This window comes from Microtus pennsylvanicus, chromosome 11 (genome assembly GCF_037038515.1).
Source record: "Microtus pennsylvanicus isolate mMicPen1 chromosome 11, mMicPen1.hap1, whole genome shotgun sequence".
In the NCBI taxonomy this organism is placed as follows: domain Eukaryota; kingdom Metazoa; phylum Chordata; class Mammalia; order Rodentia; family Cricetidae; genus Microtus; species Microtus pennsylvanicus.
In genome coordinates, this window is record NC_134589.1 from 23,306,793 (window position 1) to 23,321,987 (window position 15,195).

At 58.0% G+C, this 15,195-nt stretch overlaps 1 protein-coding gene across 5 annotated transcripts in view; it reads right to left on the reverse strand.

Annotated features, from left to right (window-relative positions):
- Positions 1 to 534: 534 nt before the first annotated feature.
- The window catches only part of Rara (retinoic acid receptor alpha), a 49,871-nt gene continuing 35,210 nt past the window's right edge, over positions 535 to 15,195 (reverse strand). For 4 of the 5 annotated variants that reach the window (XM_075990800.1, XM_075990801.1, XM_075990798.1 and 1 more), the window contains 7 exons: positions 8,972 to 9,120; positions 7,087 to 7,228; positions 5,039 to 5,199; positions 4,721 to 4,897; positions 3,366 to 3,570; positions 2,482 to 2,640; positions 535 to 1,997 (listed from right to left, as the gene is read on the reverse strand). In XM_075990800.1, coding sequence (XP_075846915.1) covers positions 1,780 to 1,997; positions 2,482 to 2,640; positions 3,366 to 3,570; positions 4,721 to 4,897; positions 5,039 to 5,199; positions 7,087 to 7,228; positions 8,972 to 9,120 — 1,211 coding nt within the window. In that variant the 3' untranslated portion in view covers positions 535 to 1,779. Of the gene's footprint in view, positions 1,998 to 2,481; positions 2,641 to 3,365; positions 3,571 to 4,720; positions 4,898 to 5,038; positions 5,200 to 7,086; positions 7,229 to 8,971; positions 9,121 to 14,210; positions 14,874 to 15,195 lie in introns of those variants that run through there. The other variant, XM_075990802.1, reaches the window with a different exon arrangement.

The window sequence follows — 15,195 nt, forward strand, 5'->3', positions numbered from 1 at the left end:
CGAGTGTTGACCCTGCTCCCCAACCAGCCTCTCAGCAAAGACTACCACAGTAAGACACAGAAAGCTCATGCTCCAAGCTCTGCTGCTGCCCAACGGGCCTCAAAGGGGACAGGACACTCTCTTCCGGCTCCCACGGGCTCCCCACTCTCCTGTTGTTAGGGCATTGGGAGCCCAGCTCCAGCAACTGCGGGAACATCCATTTGTAGCCACTTGTCTTTCGCTGGGTAACTTCAGTGTCTAGGGGCTCTGAGGTCAAGGGCTGGCTTCCTTTCTCTGACTGTGGCAAGAGCCATTTGTCCTCCTGCTCCTCCTTCCCAGGGTGAGTCCTCTGCTGTGGATGAGAGATTCTTCCCAGCCCCAGTTTGAGGGCACTGCCAGACCTGAACCCTGCCACAGGGCAACTTTGACACTGGCTAAGCCCTTGGCAGTTAGCGCTTGTGCTTAGTCCCTGGGGCCCAGAGCCTGCAAAAAGCCCCCATCTCGAAGCCCCAGGCTGGATATGGAGAGGAGAGGGTGGAGGCAGAGAGGCAGAGGCATTGTAGAATAAATAGAACTTTATTCTTTCTCCAGTAGAATTCAGTGGAAACCCAGCAGTAACAAGTATACCACTGGGCTCCGGGGTGAGACCCCACCCAGGCAGGAGGGCAGGGTAAGCCTGCTCCCCCAGCCCAGGGGTGTAGGGGGAGGGAGGGGACCCCCTGGAGTCCCGTCCTGCGGGGCAAGGAGGGGGCACAGAGGGATTGGGGGGAGGCCAGGGAAATGAAGGAACTCAGGCCAAGTGTGTGTGTGTGTGTGTGTGTTGGAGGGCCCCATGGGGTGCTGGTGGCTATGAGGCTGGGGGCAGGGGTAACTTGGACCCCTTAGCCAGCCCCTTCACAGTGGGGCTGAGGCTTGGATGAAGTGAGCTCTGATGAGCAGTGAGGAGTAGCATCCTACTCATCCGAGGGGCCCTAGCTTTACCCTCCCCCTACTTCTTGGTGGTCAAAGGCAGAAGCCAAAAGCCAGGATCCCTTCCTCCCAGGGGTAGCTGCCCGGGACGCCCACACCCAGTGCTGGGCAGAGGGAGAAGGGAAGCTGCTTCCCGCACAGGTCAGGAGAAGGCGGCCTTGGAAAGTTAGTATTTCACAGTATTAGAGAGAACGGGAGGACGACAGGCTGCGGGGTGGGGCGCATCCAGGAGAGAGGAGCCCTTCAGAGCCCTGCCCATCCGAAGGACCCACCCCTTCAGCTCTAGATCCAGCTCCCCCAATACACAGCACAAATTCCTTCAGTATAAATGTGCTTAAAATGAAAATTCTTATTAAAAAAATCAAAACAAAAAAATTAAAATAAAAACGAAACCAGCGAGAATTAATATCTGGAGGGTTGGTACGCAGGATATGTACAGGGGATCTCCCCCACCCTGGACACCCCCCTCTGTCACCATCTGAAGCAGGGGGAAGTTCCCCAACGGGGGAGTGATGGCTTGAGTTCGGAGGACAGGAAGCCAGGTCCCGGCGTTTGCTGGTGATGAAGACGTGGCAAGGTGCGTTGGGGCTCAGGCCCAGGTCCTCACATGGCTCAATGCCTGGCCCCTGATGCCAGCCCAGGCTGCCGGAAGAGGGCAGTCCATCTTGGGTCCAGGCCTCTGTCCACAGAGTCACTGCCTCCTCCCTCCTGTCCCCGCAGAAGGTTCCCAGTTCTGTCTGGGAGGAAGAGGCGGGGCAGGGCTGATGGGTCATGTGGCCAGTAGGAAGGCAGAGAAAGCCAGGGCAGGGTTGAGGATCGTCCATGTGGAGGTCATGGGGACTGGGTGGCAGGGCTGCTTCTGTGGGAGCTGGGGCTGAGGCTGGGGCTACAGCTACCCGGAGGAGGGGCCAGGCCACCCCCATCTCGGGTTCCGCCCCCCGACTGTCCGCTTAGAGTGTCCAAGCCCTCAGAGTTCTCCAGCATTTCCTGGATAAGAGGAGGCATGGAGCCGGGAATCTCCATCTTCAGGGTGATCACTCGCTCCGCTCCTGTGGGGATGAAGGAGAAGGTCAGAGACTTGCCCAGAAGGGGGCATCACAGGGTGAGGAGACCAATGCCACCCATATGGGCATCTACCATGCACCACACCCAGGGCTCAGTGACTTGATACAAAAGCCAGCTCTCTCGAACCCGCAGTGTGGCAACTGGATAAAGCATTTTGAATGTGAGGCTTCTGCCTGTCTGGGTTTGGCCCTGGGTTGTCCCCTAGGCCTCAAGTCATGGATTGCCCAGCAGGCACTGCCAAACACCATCACCGCTCCCTTCCTCACAGGAAGCTGAGGTTCGGAGCTGGCAAGAGGCCTGCCCGCCAGTCTATACCCACATGACCTGTTACAGAGGCAGGCCTTAGACTACCATGGAAAAGTGACAGCAAGAGCTATAGCCTAGACACAGACGGGGACAGACTAGCTTCAGTGAGGAAGACACACAGCCTGACTCAGTCCTGAGCCTTCTTCCACGCGAAGGACTCACCCTTGGCGCTGATGCTCCGAAGATCTGTGATCTTCATCAGCATCTTGGGGAACATGTGGGGACGGCTGGGCCTCCGTTTCCGGACGTAGACCTTCAGTGCCTCCAGCAGCGGCTCCTGCAGCATGTCCACCTTGTCTGGCTGCTCCAGGTCCTGCCGGTCTGAGCATAAAACCGCCCCTGAGCAGGCGTACCCTCATCCCCCCAACCCCACACCCAAACCCACTCCACCAAGCAGGCATACAGCTGCATTCCCAGATATGGCCACTTGGGGGCGGGTCTGCCCAAGCCACAGAGGGCAGAAGGCTGGCCGCAAGGTAGGCCTGAGAGGCTCTTTGGGCTGGCAGACAGCACAGGGCTTTTTTTTTTTTTTCTTTTTTCTTTTTTGGATTTTTCGAGACAGGGTTTCTCCATAGCTTTTGGTTCCTGTTCTGGAACTAGCTCTTGTAGACCAGGCTGGCCTCGAACTCACAGAGATCCGCCTGCCTCTGCCTCCCGAGTGCTGGGATTAAAGGCGTGCGCCACCAATGCCCGGCAGCAGCACAGGGCGTTTAAATTCTAAAAGGAAGTGGGGTGTGGGCTGTTCGAAGCTCTCCACAGTAGCTGTGTTGGTGGAGATGGGAAGCCCAACCCCTAACACGGGGAGCTCTCCCCATACAAAGCAAGGACTTCCCTGCAGCTTCTCCTCTCCTGGCCATCATTACTATGACTGATATAGTCTATATCAGTGTAGCACGGACGAACAGTAAAATAACAACCAATATTAGCTGGGTCTCACTCTTGATGCCGTAGAGGAGTGTCGCCTGGGAGAGAGTAAGTGCCCCGAGACCAGACCTGCCCCTCCAGGCTGCAGCCAGCCTCCAGAGAGCCACCTGAACCTCACCCACCTCCACAGATGAGGCAGATGGCACTGAGCAATCCAGTCTCCGCATCGTCCATCTCCAGGGGCAGCAGCTGGTTGGCGAAGGCAAAAACCAAGTCGGTGAGAGGGCCAAAGCCAGCATTGTGCATCTGCGTCCGGTTCAGGGTCAGCCCGTCTGAGAAGGTCATTGTGTCTTGTTCAGGCGTGTACCGCGTGCAGATTCGCAGAATCTGGGTGCAGAGGATGTACAGGTTCGGAGACTGGGGCGCCACCCCCCCGCTTCTGCCCCAACCCCTGGTAGGCCAGCTCCAGCATTCCCGGAGGCCCTCCCTGGCAAGCGGCCAGAGCATGGCTGGCTGGCTGACAGAATTTTCTCCAGTGATGGAAAGGTTCTGTCTGCACCATCCAGCGCGGTAGCCACCAGCCCCATGTGGCTCCTGAGCACTTGAGATGTGGCTAATGCAGCTAAGGGGCTGAACTGAGTCTAATCGCAATTAAACTTAAACAGACACACGTGTCCATCGCCAAGACACTGGGCGATGGATCTAGGCCACGCCGCCTCCTTACAGGGAAATCAGGAGGGAAAGGCGTTTCCAGCCAGCAAGAAGTAAGGCAGAGCCATCCCCAGGACTGTCCCATTCAGCATCAACAGTTTGCTCCTGATGGTGCTTCCCACATCTGTGCACGGCACCGGGGACAGGCGCCGGGGTCAGGCACGCGATACCTCCCAGGTCTTCACCAGGGATGTGTCTGAGGAAGAGGCCGGGAACCCTGGTGAGGGATTCTGTAAAAGCCTCCTGCCAGCCTTGGCTTGGGCAGCTCGCACTACTTCAGGCATCCAACTCACAATTCAGGCCATGGCGCGCTACAGCACACCAACTCCACCGGAGTCCCCGCAGCAGGCCCTTCCACTTCCTGCTCCCAGGAAATAGCACTTTCTCATGATGCCTCACTACCAGACGTTAGTGGTATCGCCTCTCCAGGGTCTCTCTTCCCAGGGAGGGGACAGGACAGCTCTCATCCCACTGCCAGCCGGCACTATCGGCTTGCAGTGTTCATTTACTTGTCCGTGGCCTCCTCCCCTCGAAGAGAGGATGGAAGTGTGACCGCCTCTAGACGCCCAGCTCAGAGGGGTCTAGGTCAATCTTTCTACGGACTGAATGGACAGGTGGGATGTGAGCTGACGAGAGGCTGCACGGATAAGCAGGTGGACGGGAGCAGCCTGAGTGCTAGGTGGCTGAGTGGACAGACGGACACAGGAGAGGGAGAACGTGGACGTTCGGGTTCTGGGAAAGGTTCTAGAAAGTGACTGTTCGGCCAAGACTAGATCCTACGGATCCACACGCAGGGACACGGCGAAGGGCAGGGGTAAACGCTCACCAGGATATCCAGGCAGGCTGCCTTGAGGAGGGTGATCTGGTCAGCAATGGTGAGGGTGGTGAAGCCGGGAAGCTGCTTGGCGAACTCCACCGTCTTAATGATGCACTTGGTGGAGAGTTCACTGAACTTGTCCCAGAGGTCAATGTCCAGAGAGACGCGCTGTTCTGAGCTGTTGTTCTGAGAGAAGCCAGGAGAGTAAGGAGAGTTATGCACCCGTTCTCCAGCCTGTCCCCTGCCTGCCCTCCACCCGGCCTTTGCTTCCAGGCGGTGGCGGAAGAAGGGGCCCTGGGCGTGTGGCACCCCTCCTGGCCAGCATACCGTAGTGTACTTGCCCAGCTGGCAGAGGGCCGGGAAGGTCTCCTGGTGAGCCTTGCGCACCTTCTCGATGAGCTCCCCCACCTCCGGGGTCAGCGTGTAGCTCTCTGAGCACTCAGCCTTGGGAGCCTCTTTCTTCTTTTTGTTGCGATCGTTTCGCACCGCTGTGGGGGACGTGGATGGGTTAGAGAGAAACTGCCGTGGCTCAGGGCCAGGCCCAGCCCATGCTGTCCACCAACCAGACAGACGACAGACAGACAGACGCACGCACGCACATAAGCACACAAAGCAGTGTGACATTCCAGCCCTCCGTGTCTACCTGACTCATCTTAAATCCTACTCCAGGCCCGTGACCACAGCGGCCACACGTGCGCACAATGCCCTTGGCCAGCGTGTAGCGCGCTGTCATGCATCTACTCCAGCCCACACTCTAAGAACATGAGCCCAGACTGGCAGTCATGCTGAGTCCTCGCTCTGTGCCTGCCTGCCAGGAATCCTTAGTGTCCCTGCTCTCCTGGCAGCAGTCTCCCTGGGGTTCCCTAAGACTGGCCCAAAGCAGCTCCCTGGGCAGGCAGGGAATAGGGCTCCCCAACCACAGAATGGGGGGCCCCCCAGGCGGAAGAATCTCTTGGCCCATTAGCCGGGGGCGCTGAGCCGCACACACCACTCGGCTTTAAAGAAGCAATGGGGTCGTTACCAGCCGATTATCCCAGACACACAATCACTCACAGGCCCTCGGTGGCGGCTGCTGACGCGGGAGGAAGGAAGGGTGGGGGTGGGGGTCCAGGGAGGGGATGGGGGTGGGGGGGAGCTGGCATAATTTGGAGATCACTCATGTCGATTCTGCAAATTCAATAAAGTGCAGGGGAGAGAAGGGAGAGGGAGAGGCAGAGTGGGGGGATAATTTGGGAAGAGAAAATTGCAGCTGTGACAAGACGTTTATCATTCGGAAGCTTTAATTCTATTGAAATGGCAGCTGCTCAGCTCCGGGGCACAGAGCAGCCAGGGAGAAGGGAAGGGGGGGTTGTTGGTAGGAAGGAGAGGGGGTCCCCACCCTCGTCCTGTCCTTCTGCAGTGGAAAGAAGGAAGGTGGACCAAAGGGAGAAAGAAGGAAGTGACAGTCTTTTAGCGAAAGGTCCGTCCTGCACGTCCCAAGTAGTCACAGACTGCATAGGACAGTCACCACTTCCTGAGTGCGGACCAACACTCCCAGTCTTTGGTGACAGGAGGTAGCAGGATATCCAGCCCTCTATTCCTGCCTGGGGCTCTTGGTGTGTTACTCAGAACCATCTTTCCCTACACCCCTCCCCACAAAGGGCTGGAGGGGGTCCTGCAGCCCCCTCCCCCACCTCCTCCCCCAAGGCTCGGGCTCCATGGCAACGGCCACGCAGACAAGGAGGCGTCTGTCAGCGTCATTTATCTCTGACATCATCAATCACTGGTCACCACGGCAACACCCATGATTCAACACAAGAGGGTCTCTCCCTGTCCAGCCCTCCTCCTGTCCCTCCCTCCTTCAGGGCCTCAGCTGGGCCCAAACTGGAAACCCCTGTTCCTCCTGGATCTGAGAAGCCAATTCTCTTCCAGCTCAGGAGGGAGTTCCAGGTTTATCCAGACAATGGCTTCAGGGGTCCCATGGCAGCCCCCCAACACAGACATACCAACTAACACCCTCTGGAGTTCAGGCCCATCCCCTAAGATACACAAGGGACAGGGGTATGTTACTCAGCCACACCCCAAAGCCAAGCAAAGCCCAGGAGAAAGCTAACCTGGGGGTAGGCACTCACGCACAAGCATGCAAGCCTGCAAGATGTGCTAATGGGAGGATTCTGCTCATTCTGTGCTTAAACAACGCGCGGACACAGAGCCCGCCAGACTCACAGACAGGTTCGTGTAGTTGTCCACAAAGTAACCTTAACTAGAAGCCTGCCTGCCACCGCACACATGCTCACACATGTGCACAAAGACGCACAGCACCCCCACCCCCACCCCCAGAAACGCCGCAGGCCCCACCTTGGGCGGGGCTTGGCCCCCAGCCCTAGGACACTCACACTCCTTGGACATGCCCACTTCGAAACATTTCTGCAGCCGGCAGTACTGGCAGCGGTTCCGGGTCACCTTGTTGATGATGCAATTCTTGTCCCGGTGACACGTATACACCATGTTCTTTTGGATGCTGCGTCGGAAGAAGCCCTGGGTGCAGAGGGAAAGGAGACAGGTTATACACACCACAGTGAGAACAGCCTGGCTGCTACCCTCCAAACGCTCTGCCATGGCCTGCCTAAGAAGGCGGGAAAAGGCGGGAATATGACTCCCCCAAAAGGACACTCTGAGAGAACCCAGGCCTGTCTGTATCTCATAGGCTGGCTTGGAGTTCTCCACAACATCCATCTGTGTACCTGATTCTTCTCTTTCAAAGAAAGGGACTCAGGGTTGAATCTGGGGTAGGACACACAAGGCTGGAGATGGGAGAAAGAAGTGTCTGGGACTCAGAGCCTGGGACTCAGGACACAGCACAGTAACCAGTAGGAGGAACTGGGCAAGGTGGAGCACACCTTTAATCCTAGCCTCCGGTAGACTGAAGCAGGTGGATCTCTGAGAGTTTGAGTCCCGCCTGGTCTACATAGACGGCTGCAGGACAGCCAGAGCTCCGTGATAGGGAGACCCTGTCACAAAAAACCAAAAGAGGCCGGGCGGTGGTGTGGCACGCTTTTAATTCCACCATTAGGGAGGCAGAGGCAGGTGGATCTCTGTGAGTTCAAGGCCAGCATCTTCTACAAAAAGCTAGTTCCAGGACAGCCAGGGCTATACATAGACATAGAAACACTGTCTCGAAGCACAAATAAAACAACGACCAAAAGAAGACAGCTGGAGGAAGCTGAGAAGGGACCCCGTGCACAGTCACGCACACTTATGAGCAAGCCATTTACCAACTACACATATGCACTGGACAGTCACAGAAAGACCAGGCTGTCCAGGGTTCTGCAATACAAGTGAACACAGAAACTGAGTGACTAGGCAGCAGGAAGGCAGGACAAGCCAGACGGGACTAGCACACGGGCACCGCTGTCCACTACCCTTGACTTCTTTGATCTCACACCTGGAGATGGCTAGTCAAGGCTGAGATTCTAAGAGCCCAACATACTGAAGGTATACATATTCTAGACCCTTTTTTGGTTTGGCTTTGTGTGTGTGTGTTTCGAGACAGGATTTTTCTGTAGCTTTGGAGCCTGTCCTGGAACTAGCTCTTGTAGACCAGGCTGGCCCCAAACTCACAGAGATCCGCCTGCCTCTGCCTCCCGAGTGCTGGGATTAAGTCCTGGGATTAAAGGTGCGTGCCACCGCCCAGCTTCTAGGCCCTTATCTTTGAAGGAAGAAACCGGAGCAGAGGCTCTGCTGTTTGGTAGGGAAGATATCCAGGACCAGAGTGGCCAGGAAGGTTCAGCTACACACGTGCTTAGAGACCAGCCCGAGTAAGAAAGCAGGAAACCCAGCGGCCACTAGGGAGCCCACAGCCTGGACACCTGAAGGGAGCCAAGGCCAGGTGTCTGCTACTAACTGTCTCCTGCAAGGATGCTATGAACAGCTTCAGGCAAGGCCATTGGGGGCAGGCCTCCTGGGTCCCCAGCCAAGAGTCAGGCAGCAGCCAGCTCACCATGGCAACCTGGGCAACAGTGGCAGGGCCAGTGTATACCCTGCCAGCCGGAGGATAGAGACAAGGAGAGCATGGCAGGAGGGGGCTTCTGGCGTGAGGGAACCACTGCTCATTTATGGCGGAGGCCCTGTGGTAGACAGCCTCCTCCTCCTCCACAGTTGCTGAAGAAGCAAAAGCGGGCGGCTTCGGAAACAACCCTGCCAACTGCTCGCTGAGGCCACAACAGAGGGGGGCATCCGATGTATCTACTCAAAACTGTCTTCCACGACACCCTCACTCACCTTACAGCCCTCACAGGCGCTGACCCCATAGTGGTAGCCCGATGACTTGTCCTGACAGACGAAGCAAGGCTTGTAGATGCGGGGCAGAGGTGGTGGCGAGGGGGGGCTGGGCACTATCTCTTCCGAACTGCTGCTCTGGGTCTCGATGGCTAGGAGAGAAGGAGGAGAGTTAGAGACCCGGGCCACTACCCTCAGCACCCTGTCCGCCCTGCCCCAGTAACCCTGGCCTGGACACTAGGGCAACATTCAAAGCCTACGCAGTGATGGTCTCTGCAGCCAGGGGAAGGGCAGTTAAATATCCAGACCCCCATGATTCCTATGTCCCCAGGACCCACCTTCAATTCCAGCTCGCTCCCCCCCCCCTCTCTCTCTCTCACACACACACACACACACACACACACACACACACAGAGAGAGAGAGAGAGAGAGAGCTATAATTGGAGGGTGAGGGGAGTGAGCTTGGTTTGGAAGCCCTAATACAAATAGCACCTTAGGCAGGGCTCCCCCAAGTTCAGAAGGAGTTAAGGCTTAATGAAGAGGGAGGGAAGGACAGAGACTAAAAGCAGAGGAAGCAGGGGTCAACAGGATATTCAAAGCCGGCCACTCCCTGGCCCCTTCTGCTTCCGCTCTCCCTCCTCCACCCCCTCCAACAGCAGTCAGAGCCCCTCCCCCACCCAAACAATCCCCTGGCTAAGGTGGGGTCCAAGGCAGCACACAGGAAGAATCAGATGTTGGGGCGAGACAAGAGAGCACGCCCTGAGATAGAAGGGGGGGACGGACCTCCTGGAGACAGAAGAGCCCCCACAGCTCCTAGAAGCCCATCACTCTGGATGCCCAAGTCTGTGGGGAAGACAAAAGGGGTCTGTTCCCATCAATGCTCTGTCTGTCTGTCTAAAGACTATGTCCGGGTTACTACCCCCTCCGCTGTTATTCAGCTCCAAGAGGGCAGCCAGGAGGGGGTGACCTAGCCAGCAGGGGCAGTCCACCCAAGCAAAAGCTCTGTGCCTGGCTCTCTGCCCACCACCCCAGACAGAACATGGCTACTTGGGTGAGAGTTGGCTATGCCCAGAGCCTGGGCTGCTGGGGATACAAGATGACAGATAACTATAGCAGAGACCATCCCAGATTCCCAGAGGGCCCTCCGGCATCCTCCTTTGTCCCCTCCATTTCTACGGAGGCAAGGATGGGTGGGAATCCACTTCCCTCCCATCTAGTTCTGTCCATACGCCACCGAGCGCATGGAGAGATGGCCAGGGTTCCCGTGCCTAAGCTCCTGTGGCTACAGAGTCAGGCGGAGAGGTAGGACACTTGGGGACACTGGAGCCTGGCTGCATACTACCACCCTCGTTACCTGCAAACACACCGGGGAACTATGCCAACAGCCTTGGCAGGACTTCTCCTGGCTCCTGCTTGGGCCTGGACATCAGCCTAGCCAACCAGCATGGCTGTAACCCATGTCCCCTTCCCTAACCAGAGACTATCTTGAAGAAGGACTTTTCTGTCTACAACCCCGTAAGGTGTGGGCTGACCTGCAGCAATGTGCTCCTCATACCTACACAGAATGCCCTGCCCTGCCTTCTCACCCCACTTCCTTCTCAGGAGGCCTGACAAGCAAATCAAACAGGCAGGGAGGCCTGAGAACAGCTGCTGGGGGGCGGGGTTGGGGGGCCTGGGTGAGGCCAGGAGGCAAAGGGGCGAGTGACAAAGGAACCCTTTGTCGTGCTAACTTTTTCCAAGACGTAAAAGCAGTAACAATAGACAATCCAGACTTAGGGGGGCATCAAGGACAAGCGGGGAGCCTGGCCTCCAATCTTGGTCAGCATTCCAACAAGCACAGGAAGAAGGCATTGACCTGCCCCCCCCCCAACCTCAAGACTGAGCCAAATTGGAGGGAAAGGAGGACTGAAGGAGATCTGGGGTTCAGGGCTGAGGGAGGGCACTGGCAGGTAGGGCACTGAGGGAGGGAAGAACCAGGATGAAGAGCAAAAGGCCAAGGACAGACCAGAGGGGCAAAGGCTCAGAGAAACCTAGAGTTAAGGCAAAGTCCAGAAAGTTGTTTATGGGGAATGAAGAGCTGGGCTTTTTTAAATTGTTTTCGGTGAGATAGTGGGCATGGCCCTAGGAGGGGGTCAGGGCTGGGTGAGGCCTCTTTTCAAGCCACCCCAGGCAGCTGGCTGGCGGGCTACCTCTGAGGCTCTAGCTTTGTCTGCACCCCACTTCACCTGTCACCCAGGTAACTCAACCTCTGAGGTTTTAACTCAAATCCTCAAGGCAGGGTCCCCCACCTCTCCAGACCTTCAGTCTGCAGCCTAGGGAGGCTAGTGTCAACACCAAGCCAGAAGTGTGTAGGTCTTCTCAGCCTCTGCTAAGACAAAGTTACAGTGTAGCGTGAGCAGGTGTGTGTTGGGGGGGGGGGAGTACACTGGCCTGGCCCCACCCATCAGCCACCCTCCCTTGAGGCCCCAGCCCACAAATCTCTCCACTTCCTGCAGCAAGGCTGGGGCTGGAGAAGGACCAGACCTCAGCTCAAAGTTCCAGCGAGCAGCCAAGGGCTGGAAACGGCCCAGGAAGCCCGGCGTCCCCTCTCACCTCCGCTGCCAGGGCGCCCCTCCCCCGCTCCCCTCCTGGGCGGCCGTACACAAGGCGCAGGTCCCCACGCCCCAAAGCCGTTCGCAGGCTCGAGCAAGGGGCCAGTTTCCTGAAGGAGATCAGCAGGAAATCAGCTGGGCCCCTGGCCAGCGGCTCCCCTCCCAATCCAGCTGGCGCCCTTTGCAGCTCCCTTTATAGCCCCTAGGGAAAGATGGGGAGGGGGCGCGGAGCCCTCCGTATTGCCTTTTCTCCTCATGGGGAGAGGGCGAGGGCAGTTCTGTGTGCAGCAGCGCCAGAAAGCTCAACGCAAGGCCGGAACTTAACCATCGGTCATGATAAGCATCTCCCCCCCCCCCACTACGGGCATCCACGTGCTTCACATTCTTGGACGTCTGGAAGCGGGCGGAGGCGTGAGCTGAAGAGACTGGTGGGGGACAGATGGGGAGCCACATCCTGTGCACCCCTTGTCCTCTAGTGTACTGAAATGGGGGCTGTGGGAGGGAAGCAGAGTCCCCAAGGCCTTGCCATACCCAGCAGGTCTCCACCCACAGCCAACCTGCTCTCTTCCCTCCGCTGGTACAGGCCAGGAGGTAGGATTCTCCAAGACATCTAGAGGTGACTCCGGGCACTAGTCTCCATACACCAAAAGGCTCTTTTCAAAGTGGTGACACAGGTCCAGTGGTCACCAGGACTGCAGGTCACCAAGTACCCCAGAACAGCCTCCATGAGGGGAGAAGGCTGAACATAGACAATACTGTTCTACTCAGACCACCACCGTTTTCCCACAGCAGGTTCTGTGTGCAGACAGGTCTCCACTTCCCCAAGTTCAGTGGTTGGAGAATGGAGGGTGGGGGAGGCTCCCTGAATGGGCTGTCTCTCTACTAGCCTCCTCCCTCAAGTTCCGGGCCAAGAAGAGCTCAGCTGTCCTAGAGAGAGGACTTGGGGAAGAGACCCCAGGGGCTGAGGTCCCATCTTCCCCCAGTGCAATGGAGAAGGCAGTCAGAGAGGAGAGCCTGGGGCTCAGCCCAATTAACCCGACCCCAGGGGTGACTCCTTACAGATAAGGGGGATGCTATTTCCCACCTCTTTTTCCCAAAGTCAGTGATCACCCACCCCTCCAGGTCTAAAACCTAACAGCTGATCTGCCTTGGAGGCAAAGGTCAGGGGGCAGGACAATAGGAAAGGCCCAAGGAGGTGTCTCCGAAAGGGCGGGGGTGGGCTGCCCTCCTCCTCGGGTCTCCCTTCCGATGCAAGAAGGGTTGTGGGTGGGCAAATCCTTTTCTACTCCAGCCTTCCCCAATATGCTAGGCCAGTGGTTCTCACCCTCCCTAACTCACAACCCTTTAATACAATTCCTTGTGCTGACCCCCACCCAACCATAAAAGTTATTTTCGCTGCTACTTCGTAATTGTAATTTTGCAACTGTTATGAATCGTAATGTAAATGATATCTGATATGTGATCCCCGTGAAAGGGCCCTTCAACACCCCCCCTCCAAGGGGCCACGACCCACGGGTTGAGAAGACCGGTGGTAGTCCTTAAGAGACCCAATCTTTCGTTGCTCCCTGGCAGGCAGAAAGGCGACAGCAGGTATGGGAAGGTGGGGGAGCCTCCTGGGAAGAGCCGATCCCACAGCAGAGAGAGATGAAACCTGAGCCACCTAACAACACCTTAGCACTAGCTCCCCACCGTCTAAAACACACTACCTCACAGCCGGGCAAAAACATGCCCAGGTGTGCACCCTGGGGCATGCGCACAGGTCCTGGGTGGGAAAAGAACCTCCCCTTACAGCACAGCCTGAACCCAATTGAACCAGACTGGCGAGGGTGCTCAGCTGCCAGGACATCAAGGTTCGCAGCGGTCGTCCCTCTTAACAGCACAAAGCCTGGCCCTATTTCCCTAGACAGGGTAACAAAAGGACCCAAGAGTAGAGGAGACACATTCCCACTGCCAGAGAACCCCTCCACCCCGCCCTTAAAAACCGAGTATTTCCTAGAGAACAACCGGGATGAAAATTAAAGAGGATTCTTCACTCCAGCTTCTTTTCCCGTTCCCAGCATGAAAGTCCGCCCGCCAGCCAGGTGCCTAGTGCCAGACCTTCCCCCCAAGATGGACTAGTTGCCTCTCAAATTGTAAGGGGTAGCCAGGACAGCAACTGTCTGGTGAAGTCCCTTTCTGCCACACCCCACTATCAACACCAAGGACAGGGAGCAGTCAGTCCCCAACCACCGGCCACAGCGAGTCAAGAGCAGGGGCTGGGGGCATCAGTTGCCGCGCACGGGAGAGACGTCTCCCTAGGCTTTGACAGGGGTGGGATCTGGGGAGGTGGCCCCTCCTCTTCAGAACAGACAAGCCCAGAGCCAGGACCTTTACCCCACCCTCCAGCAGGCTGTGGAACTATGGGTTCCTAACCAAGAAGATGTAAATGGGGGGCCAGAGGCTGGAATTTCATGTCTCCGGGAGAAGGAATACTCAAAGTTACTGAGCCCTACACCATGGTAGCGCGCCAGGGTCACTGGGTGGAGGGCAACTGTCCAGCTAGGACAGCCGAGTTACAGCGAGACAGACGGAAAGAAAGTGAGGGGTAGAGAGGTCCCCACCGCCACCCCCACCCCAGCTCCTACGGTAGCACTGTGGAGGCCGGTACGTACAGTGGTTTGAGCCATTCCAAAGCGGAGTCCGGAGCGGGGTGGAGTAGGGACCCGGGGCAGGGAGCCCCTTCTCCGGGAGCAAACAGGCCCGGTTCTGGTTATAGAAGTCCACCACTAGGAAGGGGTTAGGGGCGGGGGCGAGCCCCCCGACTTCCACACTCTCGTACATCTTGCCCCAAGAAGGCCGGAGGTCCAGGAGGGGAAGTCCTGCACGCGGCTCCCCTCACTCAGCCGGAGGCGCCATCCCCGCCAAGCGGCTGGGGGGCAAAGGGACAAGTCCCCTCGCCCCAACGGGCGGCCCCGCGGTGGGGCGCCCTGCCCAGAATTGCCCTCGCCTAAGTCCGCAGGTCGCTCCGCCGGTCCCAGGTGAAAAGCGGGAAGTTGCGCGGGGTGGGAGGAGGTCCCTCGGCGCTCGTTTGCAGGGAACGCCCGGCGGCCCGAGAACTGGAGGCTCCGGTGTCCCAGGCAGAGTCCAGCGGTTCCCCAAGTCCGCTGGCCTGGGGCGGGATCGGGGCGGAGACGGGGGTCACCGAGCACTTCCTTCTGCCGGCCAGAGCTCCCGGGCTTCTCCGCGGCTGAGATTCCGGGTACGGGTGGGGGAACCCCGTGCGGCCCCGCCTCCGCCGGACCGGCGGCGGGCCGCTCGCTGGGTCTCCGGTGTGCACGCCGCCGCCCCCCCAGCCCGCGCGCCCCCTCTCTGGGATCCCAGCCCCTCGCCCCGCCCTGGCCAGGCGCCGCCCCTGGCTTAACCCTTTCCAGGCCGGTCGGGCTGCAGAGAACGAGATGAAGCGAGAGCCAGAAGGCAGCATGTGGACCGCGAGTGGGAGAGCCTCAGAGTGGAAGCAGAGGCGGGAAATGCGCCTAGCACAGGGTTAGGCTGGGTATGCAGAGCGGTGTGCACCAGGAGGCAAGACGGAAGAGTGGAGGGAATCCTCCCCATCCCAGTTCCGGCTCTCAGCCTCCCTAGTACTTTTGGTCAATCCCG